Raw genomic sequence first — 20,102 nt, forward strand, 5'->3', positions numbered from 1 at the left:
TATAATGAATGACATATATTTTTGACCAACATAATGAACAATTCATGTTGAGGGGAATAAACAACGCGGTTGATAGATCGACAGCGGTCAAGCTCATCATGTTTGGCTCCCGCTATTACAACAGCTTATTATTACATCGCACGCAGCAGACAAAATATCTACACCAGTGCCCCTAGCGGTAATCAACCTAACAGTGAAGCATCGAGTTCCCAAGTGGATGGTGGCAGAGGCCACCGAAATTAATAGAACATTTACAAGTAAGTTTCACGGATATATTTTTAGCAACTCGTTTACGTCTTATATAATGAACAACGTATATATTAAGTATGTTGCATCCTTAAATATTTGAAACACAAATAACGGCCCTACAAAGTTTAAGAATGGGCAATACATAGGTTACTATAACAAGTAATAAATATATGAACAGTGATTAATAATATTTTCTTGATTGACTGTAAGGCACTTAGTTCATTAAACTTTTGTTCAGTTTCTGCTGTAGAACAGCCAGACGGGATGCTACTTGATGTTTTCTGCTTTCAGCTTCTTGGACCTGTCTTTGAAGTCTCAGTCTCAAAGCATGATTTCGCTTCTAGGAATAAGAAAAAATAAGACATCTTAATAATTAGATGTGCATTATAAAATTCTCAACGTTTGTCTGCATCAATACAGTTTTGCTTAATTAAACATTTTAAAAATAAATTTAAGGAAAGTAAAAGTTGAAATAAGTGTGTGCTATATTACGGTAATATGATATTCAGATTAGAAGAAGTTTATTGTGCCTGAGAGAGCATTTTCCTGCATTTTAAGTTTTCGGTTTGGTCTTCTGAAAAACGTAAAATCGAGATTCTTCTGCATTTTTTCCAATCATTTCTGAAATGATTTACGACAGCAAGACACTAACATGTGTCAGTAATGTAAACACTGCCACAGGTTACATTTCTCTGTCCCTCTGTGGAAGAGGTGGGGGTAGGAGTGTTGGCAGTTTGATTCCTTTCACTCCTGTGAATCTGGCAATGATGTATTTTGTGCTGATCATGTTGTTCGTGCTTTCAAATGGAAGTGTGTTCAAGAATGTACAGGGCTCTTGCCAGGTGTTTTAGGCCCTTTGCTACAAAACTTAGTTCTGAATGGCTACAACTCTATGCCAAGACTTTGTTACTTTCAAAGTTATAAAACCTCCTTCCTTTCCAGGAAGATAGTTTCTTTTTCTCTGTCCTAGGTGAGATCACACCAAGGACACACTGTTACTGAGAGCCTTGAGGACATGTTACACAGAAGATACTTGTAAGTGATTGCACAGTGGTTGGTGTAACATGCTATGAAACCATAGGTCCCAGGTGTGAATGCTGGTCAAGAATGGATGTATCTGTGTGTTTGTACCATCACATTGATTAACCCAAGACACAAAGAGATGTTAAATAACCTAAATAGAAATATAGAAGTTTTCTAGATTGAATCTCTGGAAGCAAGTGTAAAAATGGGAGATCCAAATTTTACTGCAGATGGAAGAGTGATATTTTGTCATGCCTTTTGCAAAGAGGTAAGCAAGAAAGCTTTACATAATCATTTTTATTTTCATGTCGCTCGTTCACATTGATACTGGATGGATTTGGGTCCCTCTGCAGAACTGAAGGAGTATGTAAAAAGGAGTTTTATTAATTTTTATCTAGTTTCCATCCCATATGTATGTACATGTTGTAATGCTACATTCAGCTCCGGTTTCAGACGAGGGAACCAAAAAAAAGTCGCACGGAGCAAGATCCAGGATGTATGAATGGTGCAGGACACATTCAATGTTTTGTCGAGCCAGATATTGGGCAACAATGTTGGAAACTTGAGGGCATGCATTATCCTGGTGAAGGCGCCAACCAGATGGATACAGCTCAGGGTGTTTCCGACGGATGTGTTCAGCCAGGGTCTTCAAAGCTGTCACGTAATACTGCCCAGTAATCGTGGTATGTGAGGGCACTTCATGTTGGTAGTGGAAGAAGGAAATCACTATTACCTTATTCACCGAAGGAACAGCTTTGGCTTTCTTTGGTGTCGGAGAAGTGAGTGATTTCCAGACTGTGTTCACCTGTTTGCTTTTGAGATCGTAGTGGTGAAGCCAACTCTCATCACCAGTTACGATGGAATTCAGGTAGGCCTCGCCATGCTCCATTACCAGACGCGGAAGCTCCCGACACACCTCCACTCTCACCTGCTTCTGTTCAGGCGTTAGAAATCTCGGCACCTATCTTGCACATACGCGTCTCATGTGCAAGCAATGGTGCAGAATGGTGAATGCACTACCATGGGAAATGCGTAACATGTTCGCCAGTTCATCTATTGTTATTTGGCGATCTTCCCGAACAATGGCTGCAGCTGTGTTAACCAGAAAAAGCAATTAAAAACTTAAAACCTAAGAAATCAGCCGGACCGGACAAGATACCGCCCTATGTAGTCAAAGGTTGCAGTAATATATTGAAATACCCATTATATCTAATTTTCAATTTAATTCTTGCAAAACACAGCTTTCCTGAAAAATGGAAAGCCACGGCAATTTGTCCACTCTCCAAAAGCAATTACACTAATGACGTACAAAACTACCGACCAATAAGTATACTATCAGCCCCAGCAAAAATATTAAAAAAAAGCATGCACTGTTACATATTTACCCACGTAAAACCTGTAATATCATTGTTTCAGCATGGCTTTGTACCACGTAGATCAGTGTTGACCAATTTCTCCGATATTACCAATTTTATTAGTTCAACATTGGACGAAGGTGGTCAGGTTGACGTAATATATATACCGATTTTTGCAAAGCGTTCGACTTGGTTAACCACGATATTCTATTAAGTAAATTAGCATGCTTCAATATTTCTGAACCACTGCGTCAACTGTTCGCTGCCTATTTGCAGAACCATAAGCAGTACGTAACGTATAAAGGCCACACATCCGACGAGATAAGAGTCACCTCAGGAGTACCTCAGGGGTCTAACCTTGGGCCACTTCTTTTCACATTACTTATTAACGATTTGCCAGATTAATTTGAAAACTCACACAAATTGCTGTTTGCAGATGACCTGAAATTTTACAGGAAAATAAGCAAACAAGATGACAGTGTGCAACTTCAAAATGATGTTACAAAGTTAGAAACGTGGACAAAAATCAATGATTTAACACTAAATATCAGTAAATGCCATTATGTAATATATACTCGAAAGAAAAACCCAGTTGAATTTCAGTATCAAATATACAACAATACTCTAGCAAGAAATTTTACAGTCAAGGATTTAGGGGTTATTTTTGATTCAAATCTTACTTTTAATAAACACGTAGAACAAATAATTAGTGAAGCGTTCAAGAACCTTGGGTTTATTCTTAGAATGGGGAGGGATTTCAAGAGTATAGAGACACTAGAAGTTTTGTATTATTCATATGTAAGACCAAAACTTGAATATGCATCTGTTATATGGAATACAGACACAGCAAAGTACAGTGTAGCAATTGAAAGAGTCCAATCGAGATTTCTTAGATTTTTAAAATACAAATTTCAGAAAGTTTACCCCACATTTGAACACTACGACAACCTAATATATGAATGTTGGTTTACAAAGCTGTGTCACAGAAGAACGTTACATGAAATAGTATTCTTGTGGAAATTGTTAAATCCCGAAATAGATGCTGAACATCTACTCTGCCAGATTAATTTTCGAATCCCGTCGTCGAAAACTAGACTAAAGAATGAAGTTTTTTTTATAAAGAAGGCTAGATCCGAAATTAAAAAGAAATCTCCATTGTGGAGAATGTGCACCAGTTAAAATAACTTGCTAATCAAGAATAACACCATTGACATCTTTTCTATGAACCTAAGGAACTTCAGTAAAGCCACTATTAACACAATGGCCTAAGCTTAAACACATAAGTTCGTATTGAAATTGTGTGATAAAGTGTGTGTGTGTGTATATATATATATATATATATATATATATATATATATATATATATATAAAATAAATATTTTTAATATATTTTTATGTATATATATGTCTATATATATATATACAGGGTGTCGCAAAACTCTTTCAACAACGCTTGGGAGCTGGTAGATATCATAAAAACAAGTAACTTTTCCCAATAAAGTTTACCTTGAAAGCACTTAGTTTCTGCGCTTAAAGTCTATCCTGTACGTATGCAACCCAACACAGCAAATGCTTGCTCTGACATAACTAGCAGGGGCAAGTGGCAGGGTTGCCACTAGCGTTCCTCGTTAAGAGAGACGACTTAAAAACAACAACTTGGTAGTCTTCCCTGAGCAAAATCCAAAACATTAATGGTACTTGCGATGTTGTAAGAAGCATTGACAGTATTTAAAACTGACCAAGACAAATAATGGCCAGACTGAAATTCAAGATTACTCATTCTAAAATATCTCCATAATTGATTGATTGATTTGATTTATTTTAATTCGCTTTTCTGCCACCTTTGGCTAATCGCGAAGATGAGGATGATATGATGAAATAACAAATTACACCAATGTCTAGACCAGGATTTAAACCCGAGACACCTGGCGCCGTAGCGAGCTGTGCTAACCACATCACCACGGAGTGTTTCGTGTATCATGCAATATCAACAATTGCAAGGAACACGTGAGATAGAAGAAATCCACGAACGAACAAATGTAAGCATGATGTGCTCGTTCGTTAGTGGATTTCCCCTATCTCACGTGTTCCTTGCAATTGTTGATATTGCATGATACACGAAACACTCCGTGGTGCTGTGGTTATCACAGCTCGCTACGGCGCCAGGTGTCTCGGGTTTAAATCCTGGTCTAGACATTGGTGTCATTTGTTATTTCATCATATCATCCTCATCTTCGCGATTAGCCAAAGGTGGCAGAAAAGCGAATTAAAATAAACCAAATCAATCAATCAATTATGGAGATATTTTAGAATGAGTAATCTTGAATTTCAGTCTGCTCATTATTTGTCTTGGTCAGTTTATAAATACTGTCAATGCTTCTTACAACATCGCAAGTACCATTAATGTTTTGGATTTTGCTCAGGCAAGACTCACAAGTTTTTTTCAAGTCGTCTCTCTTACCGAGGAACGCTAGTGGCAACCCTGCCACGCGCCCCTGGTAGTTATGTCAGAGCAAGCGTTTGCTGTGTTGGGTTGCATACGTACAGGATAGATTTTAAGCGTTTACAGCGCAGAAACTAAGCGTTTTCGAGGTAAACTTTATAGGGAAAAGTTACTTGTTTTTATGATATCTACCAGCAGCCAAGCGTTGTTGAAAGAGTTTTGCGACACCCTGTATATATATATATATATATATATATATATATATATAAAATTTCTATATCTATATTACAGAAATATGCGTAATTGTAATGACTATGTATCCTTCATATGGGCTCTGTAATTAGGTATGTACCTGTTGAGTTCAATAAATAATTAAATAAATCACTGCAGTGGCCGGAGTGCCCAGACTGCTCTGCTTTGTGGTCGAAATACGGCCCTCCTTAAACTGTTTGAACCACCGAAATGTGATGGATTGTGGAAGGACATCTTTGCCATATGTCTGCTGCAACATTTCGTATGCTTCCGTGGCGGATTTCAGCAGACGGACGGAAAATTTCAAAGCCGTGTACTGCTCCTCACAAACCGATTCCATTTTGCGTATGCGACTTCTGATCATTCGTAATTTGTTTCTGCAGTGTTGCCAAATGCATGTGCATATGCACTTGCAATTTTATCTGCCGATTCCACGAGACACATTCTTCTCATGCAAATTTGTTTCACCGCTCCATGTTCACTGTGTGATATAAAAAAATCCTTCTCACTCTTTTTTGACTAGCCTCGTACTTCACAATTTACTGTTAATTGTATAATACCTGAAGCACGGTGTTTTCTTGAAGAATACGTGACTGAGTTGCCTCAGCCATCTCGAACTCCTTCCTTTTGTCATTCAACTTCTTTTCCAAGATTTTCTTTTGCTCTTCCAAGGCTTCCTTCGTCTGTTCTTGTTCTTCAGCAGTGCTAGCTGAAAGAGTAACAACAACTTGTAAAACAAACTTTTTCTATGCTTTGCTAGGTTAATATGATTATATATAAAACAGCATGAATTTCAAATCCCTTATATTGAGTGTTTTTAGAAGTTTTCCAGCAATTTCTGATTTGTTTGTTTACAGCTTTTTTTGTTTTGGATTTTGTGTTCGAGAACTTCAAAAAGTTAAAGAATTCTGGGAAAGAGCAACAGGATGACATTACATACACAGGTTTATTATTACCATTTTTATAGGATTTGACAAAGACAAAGAATTGAATTTTATGTAAGAAAAAGTGATAGTAACTGAAATTTTATTTGTCTTCCCTACAGTAGCGTGGCGTGACTTTTTCAAAAGTGTTACCGGCCACCAGTACTACAATTAAGCCTGCTAGACGTTTTCTCCCCCGCCAAAATGTCTTTGATCTAGATTTTTGTTCATTTCGTTCTTCTTTTGCACAGTGATTTAGCCACAAACACTCCTAGAGAGAACTACCACTCATAAAACAGTTTCTTCATCTCTGTTTCTTTGCAATGAGATGCAAAGAGAAAGAAGAACCACACTTTTTCCTCAGGTCAGTTTGACGTTTGTGTGGTGAGCAGACTACAACTCCGCTCCTCTAGGGGAAGGGACGCCCAGCTGAATGCACTACTGTTGCCAACTTAGTATTTTGGACCAAGGTTTATCCAAATCACGAGAAACACCAAGGAACTATCCTTTCATCTATTACCTAACTGGTCTCAGTTGTAGTTAAATCCAGCCTTGGCTTTGCAGTCTACCTCTAATTGCTTCAGAGAAATAGTATCCCCATTTTAGGCAGGATTTAGCTCTTTTTTCCCAATCCAATGTGACAACACTGGCCTGTTTCGGCAGGCCTGATCAGTAACTGGGTCCCGAAACAGTCGTATGAATAACCCTGTAGCACATTTTGACCCTAAGTCTTCCCCTGCTTATCCCTTTTAGGTCCAAATATTTTCCTAAGGATCTTATTTTCAAATACTCTCAATTTATGTTCCTCTTTCAATGTAAGGGACCAAGTTTCGCATCCATATAATAATACAGGTAACATTACTGTTTTGCATATCTTAACTTTTAGTTTCTTAGATATTAAACGAGAAGACAGAAGTTTATAAAGAGAAAAGTAACATGCATTTCCTGAATTAAGCCTACTTTTTATTTCCTCTTTAATATATTTTCATTTGTTAGTATTACTCCTAAGTACTTGAATTTGGAAACTGGTTCAAACTAGTTGTTATCAATAATTAGATTTTGATTATTACATAATTTAGAACTACATAATTTGTATTCATGGCCAGATATTATTAGAATGATTAAATCAAGAAGACTTAGGTGGGCAGGCCATGTGGCACGAATGGGAGAGGAAAGAAGAGTTTACAGGATTCTTGTTGGGAAACCTAATGGTAAGAGACCTGTAGGAAGGCCAAGACGAAGATGGAGGGATAACATTGAGATGGACCTAAAGGAAATCGGTAGAAATGGAAAAGAGTATATAGATCTTGCTCAGGATAGGGACAGATGGAAGGCCTGTGTTGCTGCAGGCATGAACCTTCAGGTTCAAGAAGGCCAGAGAGTGAGTGAGTTAGTCTTCCCCTGCTCTTCCCTCTTGGTTAATGTATTTATCAATGTTGTCATTTTATTGAAACAACTTTTTAATCTTTACATTTTGCTGTTACCTGTGTTAACACCGGTTAGAAGTTAAAATAGATTCTGATTCCGTGCATTTTGAAAAAAAAAATTGAATCTCTTGTAGAAGTGTTGATGATGATGACCAGAGGGAGAAAATACAGGGGGGTCCCTAGTCGCCGTGGCACCTTAATTTTTTCATTCAGTTCTAAATTACTTTTTTTAAAAAAAGAATATATTTCAAGTTCTTACAGAAATTTGCATTGCCTTTTTTTTAACACTAGCACTACCAGGAAATTGATTATACAAGAACTACCAAAGGGGTCATTTTGACCCCTTGTGTTTTAAAGGTTTTTTAGGTTGTAATTGAGCGTTCCTTTGGCAACCAAGACTTGATGTGACTGGATACAAAAATGAATATGCATTAAAAACCACACTAGCTTCAACCAGGTATCAAACTTTGGTCTCCCACACCCAAGGTGGATGAACAATATGTGTATAAATAAATATACAGTTGAAATCTTTTTAAATATAAGCCCAGGAATATTTATTATGCCAATAGATTACACATATAGTTAAAAATATAAGATATGAGCAAATAAACGAGTACAAGGTTAGGTTAGGTTAGATTAGATTAGAGGGTCAAGAGTAAATTTAAGTTCTGATAATAGTAATAATATAATGTTGAGGCATATAGGTATATGTTTCAATGCGTATCTAAACAATACAACCATCTTTGTTCCTAAAATAAAATCAAAATCATAAAGACATTCTTGTACTTTACTCAAAAATCACAAAATGCAGTGCCCCTCTTTATTCAGGGCATGTGCGGCACACGATGTACTTTCGAACCACATTAGTGCATGATCCACAGACAAATTTCTTGCATCGGAAACACTGATCGGGAGTTTTGTTTCCCTTACACTGACACTTCTTCCTTTTTCCGGTAGAAGTCGTAGATGCTGCTGGCAAATCTTCTTTCGAAACACGCTTTTGTCTCATTTTCTCAGAAAGTTATTTAGCTAACTTGATAAGAAAATAAGCAAAACCTGTCAGTTTTACGTCTTTCGCTTCTCATAGATTTGAGATCAAATCTCATAAATCTCATTATTTATTCAAACATATTTCTGGGCACGACATTCCGAAAGAAGCTGCAGCCCAAGTTTTCAGACCAGAGACACTTTACACTTACGCCATTCATCCCCATTGCTCTACGGAAATGGCAATAAATGCATCAAGCTCATCTAGAGAAATCGACCCGTTAGGATCATCTAAAACTCGACGGGCCTCAGCTTCTGTACAGTTTTTATATTTCGCAGCATGATATCAGTTACAATCAGTCTGAATGCACTTGCACAAGTATCATCGACATTAGGCGTAGCGTGTGACGTGGATCCTGGTTTGGTACGAACTATATTATGTTCTTGTAATCTTCCGCATGTCTTGTTCTTTACATCCAATACCGTCCACACAGTCTGATCCGGAGCCACTTCACTACCACTAATTTGAGTAGAATTCCCTTGTTCAGATTCTTCACTTGAATCACTTGAAGCACAATCAGTATATTCGACATCTACGTCAGAACTACTGGAGACATCTTCTTTGTCAAGGTCTGTAACATCTTGGTTTTCAGTCCAGCTGTCACTGCCTTCATCACCAGAAACACTATCGTCAATATCCTGCAACTCTGCTAGAATCTCTGCCCCTGTAAGTCGTTTACTCCCTGCAGACTCCATAATTTACAAACATTAAAACACCTTGTTTCAAAACAACCACAATGGCTGTTCACAATTGTTTCAGAGACATCTATAATACACCTACATAAAAAGGTATCTACAAGAATCGAAAAAGTCGTGTTTTTTTATTCAGGGTTAAAAAGTAAGCAGGTGTCAAAATGACCCCCCTGGTAGTTCTAGGTAAATCATCATTTTTAAAGAAAACCAATAATAATTTAAATCTGATATTTAGGGTGTAATCACAATGATTAGAGAGAAGAAAAGTGACGCCACCTGTTGACCATATTTTAATTAATGTTCAAATTAAAGCATGATGAATGACGTTGAGGGGTCAAAATGACCCCTTTGGTAGTTCGTGTGTTAAAGAAATAACTAGTACAGTATGTGTTTTTTTAATGTCTGTGTGTCTGTGTGTTTTCTGTGTTGTGTGTATCATTAAAATCAGAATAATAAACTTGACATTATAACTTTTTGCTCTGTTACTAATCTAATTTTAAAATCTGCAGCGATATGGTAGAGTTAGCCGTATATTAGAATGTATAATATAGTTATTCATCCTGTTACCAGTTGAGCCTTCTTTAGGAAGGCTACTCCAGCACAAGAATAAATTACTTTTAATACAGTAAATTAAATGTTTTAAAGTCACATTTCATAGCTTATCTTATCTTGGTTGGATTCATGGCTTTCTTAGCCCATATTTGAAAAAAAGATAAGTAAGTAAATAAAATGCTGGCTTCTGAGAATAAGGGGTTTCGCCTTAATTATTTTTATTTTGTGAACTCCTGATGATGATCAGCTAATAGATTGTTATTTAGAAGCTGCTCTTAAAAAACAATGACAAATGAATATTTTCAATGTGATTGATATTTTAATACAAAAGACCCATAATTTATTTTCTGACTTGTTCAAAGAAAGTATTCATCACATCTACATAATCTCTGTATGTAAGACAGATGATTTTTCATTCACGTTGACCAATATGATGATAACTAAACAGTTTCCTTGTACTGACCTGAATTTCTATTACTTTTTCTCTCTTCATCCACTTTTTTCAGTTTCATATTTTGCATCATAATTTCTTGATGGTGAGTGATGCGCTCATATGACTTTCTCCTGAAAACTTCTTCAGTTTCTGCAGTAAGCTCTGTCTGAGTCTGCTTTTGCAATATTTTGTCTATTTCAGCAGCTAGATTCTGAAAAATATGAACCTTTAGACATTTTGATATTTTTAAGCACTGGTAAACATCATTTTTATATTGCAAGTCACTTTTATTCTTAAGGTGATGTTTTTTCCAGTTTCTCGGCACTAACAGGCAGTAGCAACTTCTGCCTATTAGCACAGTCGCACATGTACGCCAAAATAAATCTGTAATGTAATTAATTTTTATTATGCTTATTCATTGAACATCAAATTTTTCTATGTCAATTCCCTCCTATTTGCTTCCCCAATTGCTGTAGATCTCTCGCGTCAATTGAGGTTTGCACTTTTTGAAGTAAGCTACCTTTTGCTCTGTAGAGTAGAGAAAGCAGGGAGGCTCTTCTGGCTTGGGTCGGTGCGCTTTCCAAGGACTCGGTTCGCACCAAATATTTTGAGCTACTACCTACATGCATGCACCAACATGTAGTGTTGCAAACACATTTGAGACAAGTGCAAACCATATCTCATTGCAAATGGAGGGAGCTTTCTTTTTCTTAAAAAAGGCAAATTTCGCTGATAAGTTCACTATGTCATCCAATTCAGAGTATGGCAGGGGGAGGGGAATCCAGGAGCACTTGGTATTCTGCCTTGAAGTAGGAAGGGGAGGGAAACAGCATGCAGCAAAACCGTTCTTTTAAACAACGTCATGAATTGTAACAATGAGCTGCTTTTGTTTAGTATAAAGAAAGAATGTATTTGCTGACCATTTCTGCGGGGGTTATGTGTGTCTTGTGATTTATTTCTTTAGTGTTTTATTAAGGATATTGTCTACAGGATGCAGGTGAAGCCTATCACTGACCTACACAGCATGCAGCCTTCGGTTGTGTAACACCAAACAGTCTGCAGCTTACGTGAATGGAACTGGATATCCTACGAGCAACGAAGGGTGTGCATGTGGAGACATACTGACATGCAGACATATTGACTGTATTCAACAACACTTGCATTTGTGGTATATGTTTGAGGCAGAAAAGTTGTTTGTTCTATATCGTCACTTCAGACCCTTCCCTTCCCTCCCCCCCCCCCCTCTCTCTGTGTTTGTAGAAAGTCAGTTTGGTGTGTATTTCACAGGAACACTGCTCATAAAATGCTTCATTTTTGACAATATTTTTGTTAATTGTGGTGTTATACAACATCAGAGCATTGGCCATCAATCTAGACTGCATGGTCAGTTCATCTCGATGTGATCTTAAAACTGGTGAAAAAGTGGGAGAAAGTCAAAAAGCCCTATTTATGTAAAAGCTGACTATCCCCTTAGTTTTGTAGATTTTTCACAGATACAGCAAATTGAAAATTTTGATGTTTGTGTAGAACATTTGTCTGTCTGATGGTATTAAATCTCAGGAAATTTGACTGACATTAATTTCTGTCAACAAGAATATGCTTAGAACTCGATTGAGATTTTTAAAGTTTATTGCACTCTCTTTTTGAGAAATTTTGTAATTTCAGAGCCCAATTTGCACCAACTGGCTAAAGGTGGAAGGGCTGGTCTCCCAATAATTTTGTCATTTATGGATGCCTACATTCAGTTTAATTTCAATTCTAATAAAAACTACTAATATACCATGTGAAATAAACAAGAATCATCAAATAATTGGTTTCCCATAATTTTAATTGACAACTCCAAGATTGTTAGAACACACAAAAAAAGACTTTTTCTGAAAAAATCATTAATCCATCACTGGATTTGTAAAGGTGAGAGAGACATGCATACTGTATATTTTCGTAACTGAACTAAGAAGTATCTGATCTTCGTAATTACACTTGCCCCCCAAAATCAAAGGAAAATAAGTCTCTTTTTTTTCATATTAATAAAAAAAATGCCACAATAGAATTTAGCTTCCAGTCCATTACCCAATTTGGTAATCAAAAAATAAACATATTAACAAGATAAATAATTTACTACACGTAATTCATGAATTGACAATGTTTGCATATTATTGATGCTAGGCAGAGCTGAAAATATATAAGGAAATACATACAAAATACTTGTAGTGGATTTATTAATTTTCTTCTTGATCATGTTGACAGCATATGATGATAGATATAGTTTTGTAGCAACCTGCGTAATTGAAAAAAAAACAGCAGTTAGCAGTGCATACATAACTTGTATGCTTTACCTGATTCTTTTGCACGAATTGCTGAACTTTTTTCTCCATTGCAGGTAACAGGACATCTAAAGCACTAATTTTTCTTTCTGTTACTGCATTTCCCATTTTCATTTCTTCCACTTCTTGTTCAGCTACATGGTGAATAATGTAAAAATACAAGATATTTACTACAACAATCATAAAAATCATGCCAAACCAAAAGGTAGAATTTATTTTAGATAATAAATATACAGTGCTCTTTTTTTATTTGAATTATTCATTAATTTGAACAGATGTTTCTTCCCCTTGAAATTATCTTTAATGAGACAATATTTTGGATAATTTGGATGTTTTTCATATCCATTAGAGTTTGAATTAAAAAGAGCCCACTGGATTTTTTGGTGTTTCTGGCATGTAACATGCATTTTTACACAAATTGTTTCAAAGTCTTCATCAGATGAAAAACAACAAAGATGCTAGGTCCAAGACCAAGTGACTTGATTCAGACTTTGTAAGTCTAAATCTCACTCACTGGATAGATCGTTTTTGAGCAGTTGAAATATTGTGTGAAAGCAAATGTTACACACCAGAATCATCAATGAAACACCATGTTACGATATTTCCAAAATAAGGGCTGATTGATTATATCAAAGAAGAAAAGACATGTAGCAACACTGTATTAGTGATTACAAACACATACATATCTACTTCATTTCTCAACATAGTCACCATAATTTTCCAAGGAATTTTGATACTGTTGAAAAAGCTTTTTCATACCCTCTGCATAGAAGTTTGCTGCTTGAGAGTTCAGCCAATCCAACACTACCATTTTCAACATCTCAGATTTTGCAAATCATTGACACGCAAGTCACTTTTTGAGGTGCGCAGAAAGACATGATAGTCGCTAGGTGCAAGGTCCAGATTATACGGGGAGTGGTCAAAAAGTTCCCATTCGAACCTCTCAATCGCCTGGAGAGTGAGGACAATAGTGTGTGGTTTAGCGTTGGCATGAATAAGAATAGTTCCTGACCAGAACATTCCATGTTGTCCGTTTTGTATAGTATGTCTGAGCTTTGATACAATTTTTCACAGTACGTTTGCAATGAGATTGTTTTCCCCCGCTCCATGAAACACACACCTTGTTCGGCCCAGACCATAGCTGCCATGACTTTTCGTACAGATGAACTTTTTCACCTTTGGTGGGTGTGAATGTACACCACCATTCCCCTACTCTTCCTTCACTCATTACATTCAGACCATACACTTTACACAATTCTCCGTGAATTTCGGCAGTATTATCACATTGGCATTAACAAATCGAATCAGACCGTACTTCTGAACAGCCATTTTAACATGAACTCACACAATAACCAACAGCTGACTAGCAAAAATATAATTGTTAGGTCACCAATGGACCAGATGATGTTATTGCACAGGCAGGCTTCGATCACTGTTGCCAGTCACTTTTTATAAATGATTGGCTCTTTCTTTTGAAATACTTATTAATTATTATTAATTATAATACATCATGTTGGCACATGACATAAGTCAAGCTTGAAGCAAAATAGTAGTTATAACACCATTAAGCCTTGTTTCCATGATATAAAAACTGACCAAAGCAGAACTTTATTTTATTATAAAACATAAACTAAACGTAACGTTTCAACCTTCTAGCAAGAAAGTTATTGAAGTGTTAGTAACACAGCAAGAAAGCAGAGCAGTTCAGAACAGTGAACAAGTGGTGGACCTCATAAAAGGTCTTAAGTTGAATGAGATGAAGACAATAATGTTTAGCTTAGACGTGAAAAGTATGTTCCCGAGCATCAAGAGGGGACACGTTTTGGACATTATTAAAAAGAGAATGGGACAAGAAATTATAGGAGAATGGGATAGTGAAAGGGTAGTGAAGGTGCTGGTAACCATTTGGAATAACGGTTACAGTATAATGGGAGATAAAATAATGTTAATGAGTGAAGGACTGAATGTAGGTTCTAGCATAAGCCCAGTATTGGCTGAATTGGTTATGAATGAATGGGAAAAGAAAGTGATAGAAAAAGGAGGTGACAAAATAATTCTGTTTTGCAGATATGTGGACGATTAGTTTGGCATATGGAAGGGAACGAAGAGGCAGCTCGACATATTTACCAAAGAAATACAAGATGAAGGGAAAAGGATATTATTGGAACTCGAAATAGAAGAAGAAGACAAGATTAGCTACCTAGATATATTGGCATCAGAAAAAGTGTGCAGCAGGGGTATTCTTCCACAAAAGAAGTGATGTAAGTGAGGTGACAAAAATAAATTTTATAAAGAATATGGAGGACAGAATCAAGAAAATATGCACAAAAGAATGTGAAAAAAAAGGCAAAATAAATAGCCTATGGAAACAGCAAGAAAAGAATGGCTATGAGAAGGAGGATAGACTGGTTATAAACAGAAGAAGGAAGAAAAGTGGCAGGGGAGAATTGGAACAGAATGAAAAGGAAAGGAGGTTTGGAATAAGGAGTATGGGGAAGACCACAGAAGAGATATGCAAAGTGCTTAGAAAAGCGGGCATTAAGACTTACAGGAAGGGAGGGAGAAGCATCTTAAGAATAGCGAAGAATGCAAAGAAAAAAAGGAAAGCAGAGAAGAGGAAGAGGAAGGGATTATCTACGAAGTGAAATGTAAAGAATGTCAGAGTGTGTACATAGGAGAAACGAAAAAGAGGCTGAAAGACAGGTTGAAACAACATAGGAATGATGTACGACTTAAGAGAGAGAGAGAGAGAAATGCGATATTTAAACACACGAGAGAAACAGGACATGTCATGGAGTGGGATGAGGCTAAGCAGATAGGAAGGGAGAAGATAATACTAGTGAGAAAATGGAAGGAGTCCACTAAATAGAGAAGAAAGGTGAAGATGACACAATGAACTGGAATGGGGGACTGAAGTTAAACAAAGAATGGAAGAAGGTGTTAGAAAGAGTGGAAAGGACAAAAGAAAAAGAGGAGACAAGAAGGAAGAAGAATGAAGGAAATAGAGCATGAGATAAAAGAGTCAGTGACATTCTCTTTCAGGTGAAAGTACAATTGATAAGGGAAAGACACCTGCTAGATTGCTCCAGAACTACTTTCTAATAGTCTGGAGGGGAGTATTTTTGTGTGTGTGTATATATATATCTTCCTTTGTGTACCTGGTTACATTTGTACTTGATACAGAGTCTGAAGAAGACCTTGCTAGAAGGTTGAAACGTTACGTTTAGTTGATGTTTTATAATAAAATAAATTTCTGCCTTGGTCAGCATATTTAGTTTTCAAAATAGTAGAGTTTGATATTATTCCATAATCCTTTGCAAATGTAGTAATGCTCTTAATCAGTAACTCCAAATAGAAGGGTAGAATTGCAATGCAACTATTCTGATAACTTCAGTTTCCTAAAAGTGATTATAATGATAATTGTTTTATTGGAATTTGTGGTATGAGAAAAAGTGTAATGGAACACACATTAAAACTATTTAATTTTCTCTGTGTAAAATTAAACTAATCTTCAAAATAAGCAAATCATCATTATGTGTTTTCCTAACTTATGATATAGAGATAATCATGAGACTATGAGTTCTTTACCTCTCAGAACTTCATTTCTGTACTGTTCTAATTCACACCTGGCTGAAATCAAATCCAAGTCCAGCTGTTGTTGCTTGGCAGACACTTCCTGCATTACAACTGGAAGTGAAGAAATGTTTATATCTTGGTCCATAGCTTGTGAACAATCTGGAAGAATATTGAAAAAGGATCAATAATTTATTTTGATTCAATATACAACATTTACATGGAAGTTGGCATAAAATGTTAATTAAGAGCTGAAATATGCCCTTGTTTACTTTGCAATACCAAAAGGATTGTCCTTATTCATTGCTGAATCCACATTGACCTTGAACGGTAGGGACAGCGTAACTGTGGGGGAAGATGAGGGGGAACATGAGAGTCAGGTTCCAAAGGGTTAAGTTGAACTTATAAATGTTGTTAAACCTGAAAATTTGGAAGGGGTAAGTGCTAAGAGAGAATAACAATGACCTGCTGAAATAGAGTCTATTCACTCCACTTTTTGTAAAATTCTCGTGCTACTGAGCAGGCTGCTGTTGGGAAATGCAAGGTCCTGTGCAAATTAAATCTAAGAGGCCTTTATAGTTTGAAAAGCGAAAATATAAGAAACTCTATTTGTTAACAAATTCTACACAAAAACCAACATTGTAATTTAGTATTGCATAATTATTACAGCCTCACATGCACATACTTAGATGTATTTAGATTTCATTTTATTTTTGTTACTTAGTGTCAATTTTTTGCAACTTTTGGCTAATCGTGACAACGAGGATGAGTAATGATATGATGAAATTGATGAAGGGAACTCTCAAAGAACACTCATGCCCAGGCCAGGATTTGAACCTGGGACTTCTGGCATTTTAGCATACTGTGATAACAATATATATACATATATACATACTCTTGGACAGTTCTCAGAGTGAGGGGAGATGCATGGAATGGTATCCCCTGCCAACTACCAAAACTTTTGTAAAGCATCACCCATCTGTTTCATTGTCACCATGTTAAGCCATAGAAGTATTTCCCCCACTAACCTCAAAGTTCAACCAAACATCCTCCAGTTGACATTTTCCATGTCAAGGGCTGCAATTATATACATGTACTCAGTGCTCAAAATGGAAATTCCTAGCTGGGAGGATGCTTGATGAAATTTGGGAATAGGAAGGGGGGATGCTTGTATAGATCAACATTGAGATAATGCAGTAGGTGTGGGGATGCTTAAAACAAATTATTCTAGCTGGAGGGTACTTGATGAACATTCATATGCTTTTCATGTTTCAAAATGTGCATGATGATTTCACAATTCAATTTTTTATATGTAGGATGCATGTAAAACATGCTCAGAAATTGATTCTCTCTTTTCTACGAATTAAGAAATATGTTCTGTGAATGTTTTCTGTTCGCAAGTTAGATAGGCTATTCTTTTTAGGATTATTGGGCAAATGACTCCAATACCCCTCGCTCTCCTATTTGGGCATTCATTTGTTGTGTTCAGGAGATGATCATGAATTGGATGATTTGATTTATTTTACTTCGCCTTTCTGCCAGTTTTGGCTAATTCTGAAGATGAGGATGAAAGGCGATAAAATGAGATGAAGTAAATGAAGGGACAACCACAATCACACTTAGATGACACACAGCATAAGCCATGGATCCAGGCGCCAGAGCCTCACTAGTCTGCAAAATTCAGTCCAGGGTGTACTATGTGGAAGAGTTACCCCTTACACCCCCGGATATTGTCATGTAATTCAATGATTGCAAATCTGTCATTTTTGCATTGAATTAACTGTATTTAAAAATTACATTATTTTGAACTTTATTATCCTTATTATGTTAATTTTTGGTTATATAATTCCAGTACAAAACGCTGCAGTGAAATAACATGACTTATTTTGCATATTAACATTAAAAATGTCAGGGATGTTTCTTTTGTAAGTTCAAAATTACCATTCCTTATACATAGCACTGGTTGAAATTGTATTGAAGTTAAGCAATTGAAATATTTTTTGATTATGACCAGCACATAAAATTTTAATTTTTCCACAATAGTATAACCTTAATGAAAATGCCTATCAGCAGATTATTTTATCAATCATCAATAAATTTTATTGGACTTACACTGTTGCATTTGGCTGTTTACGTCCAGAATACTATTTTGTCAGTGAAAAATGAAGAGTTGCCAGTACATAAGAGAATTTAATAAGGTTGGACAAAGCCTGGAGAGTCACGTCCATTGGTGATCATTATGACGACGTCACTGCCATGTTAAAAAAAAAAAAACCTAGGAAAACAGGAGAATGGAGCTGTTCATTGCCAAACTTTTCCGCTAGAGGTGCCACGGCAGCCTTGTGTTCCTAAAGAATTTCGACATCTGGTTGCCCTAAGCTTTACATTGGAGCGCGAACGTTATTTTCAATGAAGGTAAGAATTTCTCGTGTAAATCGATAAAAGATTATGTAGCAAGTCATAAGTTACCCAAAATTACATTCTCCTGTTAAGAATTAATATATTAAAGCGCAACGGTAGGGTAGCTCAAACGGGTTAAATATCGTATGTTTATGCACAAAGAGCACTAAACCTGACGTAATTTTGGTCGTCCCTAGCTGCCATGGGTCTATAATACGAAAATTTAGATTTTTACACTACGCTTTTATGTATCCCCTTGTTGCGGCTTGCGAGTGTATGTGCAGTAGCGTACGCAGGATTTCATCAAGAGGAAGGGTTATTTCTAAAACTTTCTCCAAATTCACATTACTATTGTTTTATTATACTTTAATTAAATAATAATACTCAATTAATAGATAAAACTTATAATTAATTTATTAGTTTAATTACTACTAATACCAGTGACGTGCACTGAGGAGTAGCTAGTCTAGCAGAGATAGATCAATCAATCTCAAATCTCTAATTATTTTCAAATCACAATATTTATTGTATTGTTGAAGCCACAGTTCATATGCAACACTTTTTTTTTCCACGCGCTTCTCGTCCCTCGGTGCGTTCAGCGGGCAAAGCTGGTCTAGCTCGCTCTTCCTCCGCCTCACAGTTCCAGGTAGAAACGGGTTTCCGAAGGGAAAGGAAAGATTTCTGCCTCTACCTCCCTTGCCCCCTCTAATGGTTGAAAGCCCGTGCTTTCAGGTCCTCCAGTCTATCTCCTATAGGACAGATAGGGGATTGGATTCCCTTCGGTTCCTTTGTAAATCCTCTAAAGAACCAAGGGAAATTTTTTTCTGCAGTACTTATGTTCTCTGTATTTACACTACTTTTTACACGTTGTACAATATGTATGTATAATATGGGACTTTTATTATTTATGCAATTGGAACGTCTTATGTGCAGACAAAAAATTTATGCTTGTTTTTTTTTTTTAAATATGGAATATATAATGATTAAATAACAAATATTTGCTCACGCTCTCTCTTGCTTTCGTTTTAGTAGTGTTTTATTTAAATATACTAATCTCTTGGCCTCCAATAAAAATAATGGATAAGCTAAACAATCATAAATACGGATGTACTTATTTGGGCAAGAGAACGCGCGTTCTAATTTTTGTTGTTGGTTTGGTTTATTTTCCTTCGCTTTTCTGCCACATTTGGTTATCGCGAAAATGAGGATGAGTGATGATATGATGAACCTGATGAAGGGACCTCACTAAGAATAATTAAGGCCGGAATTCGTGACGAGCGTGCATTGTTGTTCCTATGTGTTGTACTCTGCCTGCAGTGAATAATGAAAAAAAAAAAATAGAAATGAAAAATGTATCCCAGAACTCAAAAAGTCAAATGAATATCATTGAAGAATGAAGAAAGTAGAA

At 36.3% G+C, this 20,102-nt stretch overlaps 1 protein-coding gene across 1 annotated transcript; it reads right to left on the bottom strand.

Moving 5' to 3' along the window:
* Positions 1–273: 273 nt before the first annotated feature.
* On the bottom strand, positions 274–18,365 carry LOC145989543 (uncharacterized). The gene is made up of 6 exons (XM_083124860.1): positions 18,236–18,365; positions 16,310–16,456; positions 12,734–12,855; positions 10,428–10,608; positions 5,883–6,031; positions 274–589 (listed from the first exon to the last, which is right to left on the bottom strand). The coding sequence occupies exons 2-6, from the start codon at positions 16,440–16,442 to the stop codon at positions 464–466; spliced, it is 711 nt and encodes a 236-aa protein (XP_082980986.1). The 5' UTR covers positions 16,443–16,456; positions 18,236–18,365; the 3' UTR covers positions 274–463.
* Between the last annotated feature and the right edge of the window lie 1,737 nt (positions 18,366–20,102).

The sequence above is a fragment of the Lepisma saccharinum genome, chromosome 1 (assembly GCF_977018435.1).
Source record: "Lepisma saccharinum chromosome 1, izLepSacc3.1, whole genome shotgun sequence".
Classification (NCBI taxonomy): Eukaryota; Metazoa; Arthropoda; class Insecta; order Zygentoma; family Lepismatidae; genus Lepisma; species Lepisma saccharinum.

Coding starts and splice junctions, on each gene's coding strand:
- LOC145989543 (XM_083124860.1), bottom strand. CDS start 16,442: ATGGACCAAGATATAAACATTTCTTCACTTCCAGTTGTAATGCAGGAA. Junction 12,856..16,309: donor CAGAAATGAAGTTCTGAGAG/GTAAAGAACTCA, acceptor TTCACCATGTAG/CTGAACAAGAAGTGGAAGAA. Junction 10,609..12,733: donor AATTCGTGCAAAAGAATCAG/GTAAAGCATACA, acceptor CATATTTTTCAG/AATCTAGCTGCTGAAATAGA.